This window comes from Danio rerio, chromosome 8 (assembly GCF_049306965.1).
Source record: "Danio rerio strain Tuebingen ecotype United States chromosome 8, GRCz12tu, whole genome shotgun sequence".
Lineage (NCBI taxonomy): Eukaryota > Metazoa > Chordata > Actinopteri > Cypriniformes > Danionidae > Danio > Danio rerio.
The window spans coordinates 19,819,142-19,834,699 of NC_133183.1; the positions used below are offsets into that span (position 1 = coordinate 19,819,142).

Here is a 15,558-nt window from a genome sequence, read left to right on the forward strand (position 1 = left end):
ACAGCACGAAACACAGTGACTGACACTCAACTCCAACACAACCACCCACTTGTTGCACCATATGCTTAAAACACGAACGCGGTGCTCTCATCTTCGCAACTCAGTAAAAATCCTGTTAACCTCAGAGTGAATTTGCATGGATTATATCAACATGATTGTTGCCATATTCTCTGTAGATGAAAATGAAAAACAACATTGCCCCCCATTAAGCTGTTATATAAACAGATGAATCACACATTTGAGTTGGACACGAACCGTTTCTGTCGATGGGCGGGAACTGCATGTTCCTCCTCATCTCATCCAGAGACAAACCCTGCGAAGACCTCCGAGCAGAGCTGTCAAAAAAACAGAGAAGCTTGATTCAACAATGAGATTAGTATTGGTTTACACCGAAGACCACAGAACAAGCACGATTCTTCCTTGATATTAAACTTTAATGACCCTAAATAGGATACACTTCTGTTTCTTTGTTGATGTCATATCAGCTCAATGAGGCCTTGCGTGGTTCGCCTCGCTCAGATGATCATTGTTTTCTATTTAGTTATTCACAGTGGCACTTTAGCCTGATTTATTGCTCATTCCACTAAACTGCTAGCATTGCTAGATCTGGTTACATCATATTGCAAAGATTACGGCTGCAAAGTAGGACTCCCTTGTTGTAATTATCTGCTTGGCGGTTTTGTTGACCGTTGCCAGGTTTCCCAACAAACACATACACGCACGTTCATCACCACCCATAAAGAATTAAGGTGACCACCAGCAAAGGCTCTCAGAATGAATGTCATGCAAGTTTCATTGCATTGGCTTTCTTTTGTTTTCATGCCTTGTTTCCAAGCAACAGCCTTTCAGACTGTACAGAAGTGTTGCGGTTGGCCTGCATGGCACTGACCAAACAAAAGAGCAAGGTGACCTGACTCCTCCAATAATGCATGGCTATGGTGTGACGGGCCCTTTTTCAGGTCATATCTGCTTGCTAAATAATGTAGTTTTATGGGTGGGACTGGTTCCTTGGGAGTCTAATTCATGGACATTGTGTAGGTTTTATGTGTTTGTGTGTGTACTTTTGGGTCCAAAATGCGTAGGCGCGGGCGTTGAGGGCGTATTCCAACTCGAAACGTGAGCGGAGGGCAGCCACATGGCTTCGTCCAGGGCTGCCACGTGCTGCCAGGCAGTCAGTGGAGGATGAGGGTGAGAGAGAACCACTGCTATTACTGGAGGCTGGAGACATGAGCTGGACACACACACAAACACATATGAAATATGGGTAACACTTTACAATACGGTTCATTAGTTAATGCATTTACTAACATGAACTAATCATGAACAACACATGTGCAGCATTTATTAATCATAATTGAACATTTACTCATGCATTATTAACATCTGAGTCCATGCTTGTTGACATTAGTTAATGGACCGTGAGTTAACATGAACTAACAATGAACTACTGTATTTTCATTACCTAATGTTAACTAACATGAACAAATACCGTAGTAAATGTATTGTTCGTTGTTTGTTCATGTTAGTAAATGCATTAATTAACATTAACTGATGAACCTTATTGTAAAGTGTGACCGAAATTTGTACTGAACAAATAGATAATAATGTACAGTATGATGGATCTTTAAGTGATGTGGATGCTTAGTACCTCAACGTTACACAGGCATTCCTCGAGTTTGGCAACCACCTCTGAAAACTCAGGTCTTTCCTGTCACAGAGAGAAAAAAAAGGGTTTTCCACAAAAACGCTGAAGTGTAAAATTGTTGAATTTTTAAATTATAAGACATGATTTTGCAACTAAATTGTGATAAACCATGTCACACTGCAGACTGGAGTAATGGCTACTGCAAAATCAGGTTATAAATTGACACTAAAGGTAGCAAAATATATACATATATCTTATTTCATGGTCACTGCATAGTTCGATTTTAAGTTATCTAAACAGGAATAAAAGAGCTGTTTTTAAGCATAACTTACCTATATTCTGAATTCACAGTATAAAAACCTCCCAGTTATTAGCGTTAATCTGGCAACTGGTGGTAATTTACTTAACTATCTGACAAACTCTATTTAGCTGGCAATCTAAATCACCAGTCCAGCTCTGAACAGGGTAAAAATCTGTCTGAGCATTTTCTCAATGCCAGTTCTTGTACCCCACCACGCTTTACAATTTTTGTTTCTCTTTTTAATATAGACTTCCATTCATACGCACACAAATGCGTCTGACCGGAAACGCAAGCTCGTGCGACAAGTTTCAGAGTTCGCTGCATTGAAAAGTTCAAGCTTGGTAAACTCTGACCTGTGAAATTGCATCACATGACTGCGTGAGACCAATCGAAGATCAAAACATGAACTCTCTGTACAGAAATTTAAAGCATGGACCAATCGCTCGCTTTTTTAATGTCTAATCATCGTGTTTAATCCCGCCCCTTTTCGCAGCGCCGTACAGGCTAAAAATCTCTCTCGGCATACAGCAGCATGTTTCTCTTTTTGCCTCAGATGTTTGTTCTAATTCGACAACAAGTGCCCTGCAAAGTGAACCCCACAAGGGAGCATATAGGTTTTATTCAAATGACATTTCAGTGTGTGATACTTCAATTTATATTGTATTTATTTATGGAGGTATATTACGTGACACTTCACATTTCTCTAGCATGACACTAAAGGTGATGCTATTGTGTAAATAAATGAACAAACATTCCGAAGTCAAATAAAGGTTCCTCGTGCTCAGGTAGATAGGCAGGGGCTGATTAAGTGATTTGGGGGCCCTAAGCAGTTCCAAGTATCAGCTATTTCTAGCATTGAAACTCAATGCTCTCTTTCTCTATAGATTTTTTTTCTCTGTCAATTTTTTTATTTTTATTTTTTGTAAATAAACTGCATGTTAAAAATATATTTTAAGTGGAACCTTCATCTTCTTAAAGTAAAATTAAATTCAATATGTTCATAAATAAAATTTCATTAGCCATTTTTGTGATTAGATTTTACTATTTGCATGTGCTGCAGAGAAGGAATGCCCCACTATCCATGGGGGCCCTTGGTTTTAAAAAGAAGTAATAAAGTTAAAATCTTAATAGTTATAGACAGATTTTACAATATGATAGAACATTTTTAAAAGATCTATATGATTAATATAGGCTTCTTGGCATTGGTCGGGACCCCCTAATTTCCCAGGGACTGCTTATTGGTTAGGTCTACCCCTGTAGATAGGAGAAGGGAATAGGGAGCAATGCTCACAGTGTAGGGACATGTCAGTCAGAGCATAGTTCATGCATAAAGCTCTTCTAGTGAGCTGATTATCCAAATCAGGTGCATTAAATAAGAGAGACATGCAAAATATGCAGATCTGTGGGGCGTGAGAAGCAGGATTGTAAAATGCTGGCATAATTTATTAGTAAATATACATTTTTGGGTGAGCTATTCCTTTAAGCAGCACTTAAAAAAAAACAGTACAAGCTATTAGCATCCTGGCTCTTTTAAAGTGCTGCTCAGCAAAAGCTCTGTGCCCTAGAGGCTTGTGTCAAACTGCACTTGGTTGTAGGGCACATTCCTAACAAGCACACTTGACACAGTTTCAGCCACACCTGAGGGACCAGTGCTGAGAACATCGCAAAGACCATGAACATGAGAAAGCACCTGGCTCAGGTTTGTTGCAAAGACACACAGTAGGCTAGCAACTGGATGCTCATTAACAAAATTAGAAATACAAACTCGCCCTGAGCTCCAGAGATGAGGGATTCTGGGTAATCTGAAGGATTATAGATGAACTCGGCACAACAGATAGGTTGTTCAAGAATGAATTTAAGAAGCATACAATAGTTAAATTAATAAAATGTTATCCTTTCCATACGTTTTCCTTAATTTTAAACAAGATGCTGTGAATTTGATCATTTCAACAAACCTCTGCAAAAGCAACTAATATTATGTTTATAGTTTTTCATAATAGTAAATTCATAGTTTATTTCTTACTTTTTTAAATGGATTTAAAGTAAAATAAATATAAAATAGTTTCATATCTCTTAATAAATCACCTGCTTGTTCAAATTACTTATTTAAAATGAGCCGAAGAATCACAATTGTTGCGGTTAACTTAATCAGTGTTTGGACAACATGAATGAATTGAGTGAAAGCCTGGATTTTTTACAGTGTTGTATATGTGTTATATTTTCAGGTAGATGTGGCCCACTGACCTCTGGACAAACGTTCCAGCCCCTCATGAGCAGTGCTGAGATGGGTTTGGGGATTGAGTATCCAATCGGTGGACGAACATGATGATAGGCCATATCTGCAGCGGCTGCAGCTGTAAGCATTTCACACACGTGAGACATTTTTATTAAAACTTCATTAGAATTACATTAACATAACACTAGGATTGTTTTAAATGCTAAAATTTGAAGTATATAGTTCAACATTTAATCAGACATTTAGTTCATCTGTTCTTGAAGTCCTCTTGGTTGTTACACATAAAACTACAATTGAAACCTCAATTTAAAGGTAGGTATGTAACTTTTGGCCTTATAGTGGTTAATAAATATAACTGCTTGCATCTTGTGGAAGAATGTGTTTTGGTTTTCGTTTCAGCTCTGGAGATAAATGTGATTCGTTGCACAGATGTATAAAATTTAAAGAAGATAGATATCACTTCAGTGGGTAAGTCTTCTGCTTTTGAACTTTAAGTTGTCAGCTCTGAACCTCTGTGGATGAAACAACTGAAACAGTTTCCTAAAATGACTCATCTTACAAATAAAATCCTGCCCAGCACCATGGCATCCCATGATTAAATGACTTCTATATTTACTGTTATCATTCTGCATGGCTATCTATTGGCTAAATAAATGATCTTAATTGATGAGTTAGAGGAATTAATAGTCAATTATGGAAAGAATTGGATTGGAAAGTAAAAATTAGAAACTTTAACACTTCCTTTTGTAATTTCTACATATGTAAATGGACCATATGTTGCTTTGTGTTGGAGAAAATGTGGTAAAATAGGAGGTCATACACACATTTTTTAAAAAACTAAAGAGTTTTGGAAAAATGTTTAAAAATAGATAAGATATTAGATATAGAAATACCCCTCGATCCAGTTGTGTGATTATTGGGAGCACTGTCCAAAGAAATGTTGAATGAAGAAACAAGATTTATACTAAGGATATTATTACTGGTTGCAAAAAATATATATAACAGTACAGGGGATGGATGAAGGTTTTCCAAAGGTGGCTCAATGGGTTCAGAGACTTAAACAGGTCTACGTAATGGAAAAATGACTGCATGTCTACTAATGAAGATTGATACTTGGGGGAGTTACATAGGATACCATTAAAAAAAACCTTTTCACCAGTGTTGGGTGTAATTAACAAACTAGTCCTGTAATCTAAGTAAGGGATTACCTTTTTAATTACAGTTACTTATAATTTACAGTTTATGTCAGAACTATTAAACCCCCTAAATTATCAGGCCCCTCCCCACCTGTTTATTTTTCCCCCAATTTCTATTTAACAGAGAGATTTTTTTCAACAAATTTCTAAACATTTGTTTTAATAACGCATTTCTAATAACGGATTTATTTTATCTTCGTCCTGATGATAGAAAATAATATTTGACTAGATATTTTTCAAGACACTTCTATACAGCTTAAAGTGACATTTAAAGGCTTAACTAGGTTAATTAGGTTAACTAGGCAGGTTAGGGTAATTAGGCAAGTTATTGTATAATGATGGTTTGTTATGTAGAGTATCTGAAAAATAATTAGCTTGAAGTCGCTAATAATTTTAACTTTAAAATGGTTTTTAAAAATTAAAAAATGCATTTGTTCATTCATTCATTTTTCTTTTCGGCTTAGTCCCTTTATTTATCCAGGGTCGCCACAGCGGAATGAACCGCCAACTTATCCAGCACGTTATTATGCAGCGGATACCCTTAAATGCTTAAGAAACAATGAATTTAGTAAAAAAAATGAATGACTATATGTGTTAAGCATGAAAAATGGGCTCATTACATTGAAACTTTCATGTTCTGATACATAAAGATATATTGTTTAACATTTTCTTTTACAATTACAGCCCTGCTTGACTCACGTTTAAAGAATAACAAGAGTTCTAATGTCTTTGCTTAAAAAATTACAGCAATTTTAAGCAGTATTGAGTCAAGTAACAGAACTCTTTATTGAGATTCAACGTTACTGTCCAGTCAAAGTAATTAGAAAATCTCAATGATGTAATTAGTAATCCATGATAAATTACGTTTTTGAAATAACTTACCCAACACTTCCTGTAACTTAATGTAAATGTAATCATGGTCATCATTAGCAAGCACAAAATAGAGTAAAAGTGTTGAGTGCCTGGTTTGAGGTGTGCGAAGGGAATCTCCCCCGTGAGCAGCTCCCACAGGCAGAGGGCGTAGCTGAACATGTCCGCTTTCACCGTGTAGCGCGTGCATTGGGTAAACACCTCTGGGGCCATCCAGCGCAAGTTCTGCACAGCATCAGCGGAGGAAAATGATGAACACGAAACAATGTGTGACTTACAAAACTCTTGCTCACCCCCAAAGGAAATGCAAGCGTATTAAACCCCCAAAGATATGTTGACGTACTTAATGTGACGTACAAGAGAGGCAAATCTGCAATGTAAGCAGTATTAAAATTGCCTACATGTGCTGAAGGATTTGTGAGTGGCTATTAAAATGTATGATAATTAATAAACAGGGTTAACTAGAACACAGAATGGCTGTACCCCAGGCTGTTTAGTCATATTGTCCTCATCCACAGACAACAGGAAGCGGGACTCTGCAGAGCAATACAGAAACATGTGCGTTACATAAACAGCAGTGGATTTTAAAAGTGGATTTGTTTCATTACAAATTATATTTTACAAATTTGAGTGATAGTATTTGGGTTGTGTCAAAACTCAAAGTCCTGTCACTATTATGACATTTATATTTAGCTATTTTGCAGACGCTTTTGTCCAAAGCGATTACAATTAAGGAGGTATTTAGCGATTCTACAAGACAAGGCAATACACACAAGAAGTGCTAATTATACAAAGGAACTGTTAGTGTTCAGAGAATTAAGTACTAGAGTTAAGAGTTTTGATTTGTTTTTTTTTGCCCTTATTTCATGAGGGCGTCACTTCAAAACACGAAAGCAAACCCGGAAGTATAGCATTAGCACTCTAAACATTGCAAGAACATGCTGTGGACTATAAACCTTCAGCTGTTGCTGTGATTTCAAAATGCAGATATGGTGTAAACGATTGTGATTGGCCGTGAAGGTCATCAGTTCACCGTTCTTCACTGAGTGCAAACGAACACTGGAGCGTTTTAAAGATGAAAAGATCAGTTGATTCTTAAGCGGATCGATCGTCTGTGTTTGCATTCGGTAAACATCGGTGAAGTGCAGTGAACTGATGACCTCCAAGGCCAATTACAGTCATTTTTGGCAGGATGGCAAATCAACGGTAGCGTTCAACATTGCTTAAATGTTAGCGGGAAATTGGCAGTTTTTATAAATTTCAGTATTGAAATTAAGTATCATGACAGGTCTAATATAGTGCAAGATTCAGTTCATTAACTTGAGTTTGATGAATGGCATCTAAAACGTGTGTTTGGGAAAGAAAACGTTTGCTATCTAGTGTCATTTCCTTTAACTTAGCTAAAAAATGAGGTCTGATATCTGTTTTTATTTTCACTTTCCATTCAGAACAGACCTTTGGGTCACTTAGAAGACGGTGAAATTATAAATTTGCGTCTATTTCTCTTCGCTGACTGGGGCAATGGAGTGGCTTTACAACTCGGTGAATGTTCTTGAGTGGCCCAGCCATAGCCCAGACCTAAATGCTATTGAACATCTCTTCTGGAGAGATCAGAAAATGGCTGTACACCGTCGCCTCCCCTCCAACCTGATAGAGCTTGAGAGGTATTGCAAAGAGGAATGGACAAAAAATTCCAAAGACAGGCGTTCCAAGTTTATGGCATCATATTTAAAAAGACTTGAGGCTGCAAAAGGTGCATCAACAAAGTACTGTGCAAACGCTTGAATACTTACGTACACTTATGAATATTTATGAATACTTTCCGGAGGCACTGTATATGCACATTATCTAGTGTCAGTTTTTCAGTCCAATCAAGTTTTATGCGAGTATAAGAATTTTTATTTTATTTCATTCAGATCAAATGAACCATGCTGAGAACTATTTACATGAAGGCTATTCAGCCCGATTAAGCTGTCAGTCCAATTATTTGGTTAAATGTATGTTTAATCAAAACTAATTCAACTAAACAAAACACAAAAGAAAACGGCCTGTAGGCTTGATTTAGGCGTAACGTTAAGTGTGTGGCTTCCCTTACCTCCAAAGTCAGCTACCACAGCATGTCCATCCTCATAGAGCAGAATATTATGACTGAAAAAAGAAATAAGGTTAAACAAAGAGCTCAAAATAAAACTGGCAAAATCTTTTTTCATCATTGCTTTAAGCTTTGAGTGAAATGTACTAATTTTCATGTGATAGGATGGTTTTAACAAATGGACCGAGATTATTGAACAAACCATGTGATAATGGTGGTGATGATGATGATGGTGAATTACCTGTTCAGATCTCTGTGAATGATTGGCTGGGTCAGATTGTGCAGATACTCCATGCCCTTGGCCACATCAATGGCAATGATGAGCTTGGACTGCAGATCAATGATTCTAAGTGTAAAGACATCATTAAGTGAACACCTCCTCCCCTCTACTGATCGATACACGAAACCAACTCAAACAGATCAATGTGATGATCTTCATCTTGAACTGCATATGGAGCACTGAGGAAATAATACATTTGGTTGCAATGATGCAGGTCTTAATATAGAAATAGATTCTGGATTGCTTCGAATTGAATACTTTATGAACACATTCCAGTCAACCTTTTTTTTTTTAAAATGAGCTCTTTTGAACCCTAACTTTAAGATCCACCAAAGTTGCTGTTACTATGGTAATAGCAATTGCACCACTGACCACCCACTTCCATAAACTTTATGATTTATGTAATTGAATCTCCACACACTCCCAGTCAGCCAGACCTGCATACACATACATAATGTTTGTTACAAATAAAAAAATTCTCATTTTCTCTGCATTTACTGGATTAATATGTGATGTGATTGAGTATAGTTTTTTTATTCTATACATTTCTGATAGCACTTCTTCCAATTTTCACAAAATGTTTTAGAGTATAGCATAATAAAATCATTAACAGGCTTTTTTTTTCAGAATTTTTTTCAATTGTTCTAAATGAAAATAAGTGTTATTCAACATTTGAAATTAAAACATTTGCATCACATTGTCTAAAACTGCATATACACATCTGAAACATGACACTTTTTTATTTTATGCAAAGAAATGATTAAAATAATTTTTCCTTTGAGTTAAGAATGTGATCAGTTTTTAAATTAAAATTATTAACTATAAATCATAGCCATTACTTTTACATTACATTACATTACTTTTAGTGTCAAGATGCTTCTGATGTGATTCTGATTTGTACTAGTGAAGCATTTCTTATTATTAGCAATGTTGAAAGCAGCTGCTTAACAATTTAGTGGTAAATAATCTGTTTATCATGATAGTTTGATCAATATGAAGTCAAATAAAAGTTTTTTGTAACAAATAATAGTATTAATGTGTTTTAATACATTCATTGTAATAATACTCTTGAAATGACCTCTTTTGTTCGTGCAGTAGCGAGAACAGGGATCCTCCAGAAACGTATTGGGTTACGATGGCAAACTGACTGGGGTCGTCCAGACACGCTCCCACAAACTGGATAACGCAGGGATGGTTGAGGCGACACAGGATAGACACTTCTCGACAGAACATATCCGTGTCAGACTTTGAGCAATATGTGTTTGGTCGGTACCTGTGGAAAGGTATGAAGGTAATGCAGTTCACTTTATATACATGATGTGGACAAAACAAGTTAAAAGAAACTCTTACCGCTTAATTGCTACTATCTTATTGCGACATTTTCCTTTGTAGACCTTTCCGAAGGAGCCTGTATGAATGCAGTTGTTTTAGTGGATTAAGGTTTAATGTGTGTTGTTATTTGATATTTAAGGCAAGACACTACAGACCAAAAACTATTTTTAAAAAGTCTGTCGATTGTTGTGATTTCCATGATATATTTTTAGTCTAATGTAAAGAAAATAAGTTATTGTCACAGTTTATCAATTTATGCTTGTAGGTTCATTTACAACTTAAGGCCATTTTCTCAAGATTAGTCTTTCTTCTGCATCCTTTCTTAAATTTCTACTTATTTTTTGACTGTTCACAGTAAAAAAAACAAAGAGTAAAAAACAGAAATTCCCAGAATGAAACATTTGACTGTAAAGGCCTGTTCATACCTTGTAGGATAACTATAAAAAAAAAAAAAAAATCCTTCTGACAGTGAACTACACTCTCAGAAATAAAGGTACGCAAGCTGTCACTAGGGTGGTACCTTTTCAAAATGTACACAATTGTACCTACAAGTTCCATATTAATACCTCAAGGGTACATATTAGTACCTAAAAAGTACCAATATGGACCCTTTAAGTACAAATGTGTGTACCTTTTGAAAAGGTACCAAACCAGTGAAACATTGCATAGCTTTATTTTAGAGAGTGTATAAAGATAAAGATGTAGAAAAACTGTATGGTTGGGACTTGGGATTACTTTAATAACAATATATTTTTTAGCTGATGAATAATGACAAAGCACTGACAGCCAGTCAGAATACATTGAAATTTAAAGGGCTCAGCAATTTAAAGCTACAGACAACATTGTGCAGAAGCACTCCAGGATGTTAAACCCTCTTTTCAAAGATTATTTCAATGTAATTATTATCTAGAAAAGAATTAGTTATACCATTGGAAAGAATGATATAAAATACATGGAAGATAAAGACTAGCAAATACCTCAGGAATCCATGAATTTCCTCCTTTTAAAATGCTGGGGAAAATAGTTTGTGCTGTTTTTATTCCATTACACATGACAAAGATTGCTAAATTTCATTGATTTGATTAATACCTTTTTTTAATATTATTTTTGGGGGGTTTACACCTTTAATTGACAGGACAGTAGAGATTATTGACAGGAAAGCATGGGGAACAGAGAGAGGGAAAAGATCAGCATAGGACTGCGAGGTGGGAATCGAACTTGGGTTGCCGCGAGTGCATGTGTCGACGAACTAACCACTACACCACTGGCATCAACTGATTAATACCTTTTTAAATGAAGATTACACAAGTTGGTTTCACTGGTCAGATGCACCAGTAGTACACTACTGGTTACAAGAAGTAATCCATAAACTAAAAATAAACTGACTTTTATCGTTCATTAAAATGGTATGAATGGCCTTTAACACTTTTATGAAATGAGAAACAAAAACATTTGAACCAGAACTCAGTTTTTAGATTTTTGTGCTAGGAATGTATGCAAATTAGCCTCGTTTGCATATTTAAACATAACATTTCAGAAACCTTTTCACACTAAAAATAAGTACACTTCATGTAATCAATCAACTAGAGAAGGTGATAACTATTAGTTTTTTAACTCAGTGTCTTGCCTTAAGTGATTCACTGTACCTGATCCAATAATCTCATTAAACTCCAGTTCAGAGAGTTGAAGATGGAAGTTTGACGGAAGACTTGCTCTCAGGAGAAGCACATCTGCCTTCTCTGAGGAGAAAAGAGGAGTTAGCTTGCTTTTATGTCTTCACATCAATCATCATTTGAAGCTCTAATCGTGTCTGATTTAGCTCATGTTGTTGACATATGCCTTTATGAGTCATGAAAGATGCCTTCGTTTATGTGTAATACAAACTAAAAGCTTGAACTGCAGCAATTACGCAGTGGGAGGATGTTTGGACACAGTTTCTGACTCACTGACTCTGAAGATACCCTACGACTGTGGGTAGCGGGAGTTCAGAAACATAAATGAGTCTCATAGCAACAGTAAATCAGTGAGTCGGGTCTAACTGCATGTTTTACCTTTAGTCATACTTTTGATCTTTCCCAGGGGAGAGGGGACAGAAACATAAGATCCGTCTGCAAAAGACAAGTTAAAACTAAGTATAATCATTTTTTTTCCTTCTGTACTCATCCTAAAATTCACAACAGCATCAGATAAGTTCATATATGTAATTCACAGTATGAATCTCTCAGACCACATGTGGAACGAGTCTCATACCCCCTCCTGGTTGAGAATACTCATTGCAGGGTGAATCATCCTGAGGTCGTTTGTAGTGTTTTAGCAGAGTAACAATGGCATCGTGGCCTGAAATAAACATGCACACGTTGATCAAAACACTAAGTCACTTAAAAACAAAAGAAAACTAAGTCTTTTTCAGGTACATTTAGTGTTAAAAGAACAGTCCAACCACAAATGAAAGTTCTGTCATTATTTACTCACCCGTCACTTGTTTAAAACCTATTTGAGTTTCATTCATCTGTTGAACAGAAAAGAAGATATTTTGAAAAATGCTGGTTTAAGGGACCCATTGAATTCCATAGTATTTTTTTCTGCTAAGTCGATGGGCCACAGCAACCAGCATTCTTCAAAATATCTTCTTTTGTGTTCAACAGAAGAAAGAAATGCATAAAGGTAAAAAAACACGCAAGGAAGAGTAAATTATGAGGTAATTTTAATTTTTGAGTAAACTGTCCCTTTAAATGTTGTCTAGAATTGATGATTTGCACATTATTATAAAAAAAATGGATGGATGAACAGACAGACAGACTGAAAGATATTCTATATTTACCTTTCTCATAGGCCCACATTAAGCAAGTCTGTTCGTCCTTTTCCCCACTGGATCGGCTGGGGTCACAAGCCACCAGATTCATGTCTCCTCCATTGTCCAGAAGAAACTGAACTAGCCGGATGTGGCCATGGAAACAGGCACTATGCAGACCTGTTATTTCAATATAATTTACAACACATAATCTTAAAGCAGTGAGGTGTCAAGAGAGGTGTTAAGAGCAGAAACATTTTCCAGTTGTCAAAATGAAAGTTTATCCCAAGCTAATAATTCTGTCATCCCTCACTTGTTCAAAACCTGTTTGAGTTTTTTTTTTTCTGTTGAACAGATATTTTGAAAAATGTTGGCATACATATGACATACATAGTATTTGTTATTCTGGCTATGAAAGAAAATGGTTACAGGTTTCTAACTTTTTTTAAAATATTTTCTTTTGTGTTCAAGGAATCTCAAAAAGGTTTTGATCCACTTGAGGGTGAGCAATACTGAGAAAATTGTCATTTCTGGGTGAACTATCCCTTTAAGCATAAATTACTGCTGTCATACTACCTGTGTGTCCATCTCGACCCTGATGGTTGATGCTCATCGCATTCTGACCGAGCAGATACTTCACCATTTCCAGGTTCTTGCCGAAGGTGCAGGCACTACAGTAAACAATTAACCCTCACTTAGTGTGTAACAATATCAGCAGATATCGTATCCCATCAGTGGTGGAAAGAGTACTAAAAAATCATACTCGAGTAAAAGTACCATTACTTGCATAAAAATGTAGTGCAAGTAGGGTAAAAAAAGTATCTGTTTTAAATATTACTCAAAATATGAGTAAAAAGTAGCTCTTTCGAAAAAAACTCAAGAGTAGTATTAAGCTGTTAAAAGCTGATGCGTTTACATGTAATATGTGCATGTGTGTGTAAACGTAACATTCTGTAGTGAATTTAGTTATTGCCCAGCAGGCACACAACATCATAATGCGTTAATAGTAGGTTAGATTTAGGTTGTGATGTCAGGTGACCAAAATTGAATGGCTAGCTAGCGTCTAAGGATAACATTATTTTGATGTTCAATAATGACGTCAAATGACGTTGATATTTGGTTGATTTTAGGTTGTGTTTGAAACTGAACAAAATCTAAGTGTTGAGCCAACATCTTAAACCAGTTTTAATGCTTCCAAACAATTTGCTGCATTTATAAATCGCCCATGTCTTGAGGTAGTTCATTATGATGCGATTTACCTTCTATGTGCGATTTGATTGGACGGGAATCACCGGACTGATTTTTCTAATCCCCATAGACCATAAAAAATAAAGTAGTGACTGCAGGTTGAAGGAAAGTAGTGGAGTAAAAGTACCAATACAGCACTAAAAATGTACTCAAGAGAAAGTAAAAGTACATGTTTTTAGCTACTACTTAGCTAAAACGACTTAGTAAATGACAGTTTTTGAGAAAAACGACTCAATTACAGTAGTTTGAGTATTTGTAATTAGTTACTTTATACTACTGTATCCCATAAAATGCATAAAGCAAAAGTCTTTTTAAGATATTGGTGACAAATTATTATTTTTGTTTGATCTGATTTACATAAATATTTAGACAATCTTTTCATTTATGTACTTCTCTGACATTATGTATATAGTTCTTCCCTTTTATACTTATATCTGTATGTATGTATGTATTTGTGTTTGCATATATTACAGCAAGAAGTTCACTGCTCCGAGTTTTGGCTGGGTCAGTTGTTATTTTGGTGTGGAGTTTGCATGTTCTCCCTATGTTGGCGTGGTTTTCCTCTGGGTGCTCCGGTTTTCCCCACAGTCCAAAGACATGCGCTATAGGTGAATTGCGGGTAAACAAAACTGTCCATAGTGCGTGAGTGTGTATGTGAGAGTGTATGGGTGTTTCCCAGTACTGGGTTGCAGCTGGACGGGCATCCACTGCATAAAACAAATGCTGGAATAGGTTCATTCATGCAGTAAATAAGGGACTAAACTGAAGGAAAATGATTGAATGAATGTTATCAACCATGCTATACAAACAAAACTAAATTAATGTTGAAGAATACTGTTATTACCATCGCTGACAACCAAGTTTACTAAAAAAAAGTTTAATAAAAAACTAAAATAGGATTGTGTCTGAAAGTTTGAAGGCAAAAAATGTATCTAGGGATGTCCAAATTCAAATTCTGCTACACTTACTGTCTCGGGAGATACCTTCTTCTGATCGAAACATAGCATCTCATAGCACTGTATCATTCATTCATTCATTCTATAGGAGCCATATTACTTTTCATTTAATTATAATGTTTATTTGTATACTGATTGGTTTGGGTTTCACAGTGACGTTTTATGTTTTGGTCACGTGGGCATAATTGGCACCTGCTCGAACATAAAGCGCGTGCACAATCACACAGGTGAGGAGGAGAGAAGGAGAGTGGGGTAGCCGTATTTTTTGTTGACCGCAAACAGCCACGCAAACAGCAACGCAAACAGCAGCGCAAACCAAGCAACGCAAAACTGTATCATAACGGCACACGCAACAATCATCACACCAACGCAATAATCGGCACCATACAAAACAGGTATTCAAAGACACAAATTGCTGTATTGTTTTTTTTTCATGCTTCAAGTTACATAAAGTTTTCCATATAACATCTTGGGCTCAGTGTCTCTGTCTAAAGCCACCAGCGCGTCACAAATATAAAGGACCCTCACTGCCTCTCGAGCGACTTATAGGAGGCATCAGGAAGTCGCAATACATTCATTCATTCATTCATTCATTCATTCATTCATTTTCT

General features: G+C 36.2%; 1 protein-coding gene across 2 annotated transcripts in view; it reads right to left on the reverse strand.

Moving 5' to 3' along the window:
* tnni3k (TNNI3 interacting kinase) overlaps positions 1–15,558 on the reverse strand; it is a 29,366-nt gene that overhangs the window by 2,965 nt on the left and 10,843 nt on the right. For both annotated transcript variants that reach the window (XM_073909919.1, NM_001204823.1), the window contains 15 exons: positions 13,320–13,414; positions 12,774–12,923; positions 12,203–12,289; positions 12,004–12,060; positions 11,599–11,691; positions 9,971–10,028; positions 9,699–9,893; positions 8,582–8,686; positions 8,344–8,396; positions 6,732–6,784; positions 6,341–6,473; positions 4,191–4,300; positions 1,649–1,708; positions 1,062–1,231; positions 256–335 (listed from right to left, as the gene is read on the reverse strand). In XM_073909919.1, coding sequence (XP_073766020.1) covers positions 256–335; positions 1,062–1,231; positions 1,649–1,708; positions 4,191–4,300; positions 6,341–6,473; positions 6,732–6,784; positions 8,344–8,396; positions 8,582–8,686; positions 9,699–9,893; positions 9,971–10,028; positions 11,599–11,691; positions 12,004–12,060; positions 12,203–12,289; positions 12,774–12,923; positions 13,320–13,414 — 1,499 coding nt within the window. The remainder of the gene's footprint in view (positions 1–255; positions 336–1,061; positions 1,232–1,648; positions 1,709–4,190; positions 4,301–6,340; positions 6,474–6,731; positions 6,785–8,343; positions 8,397–8,581; positions 8,687–9,698; positions 9,894–9,970; positions 10,029–11,598; positions 11,692–12,003; positions 12,061–12,202; positions 12,290–12,773; positions 12,924–13,319; positions 13,415–15,558) is intronic.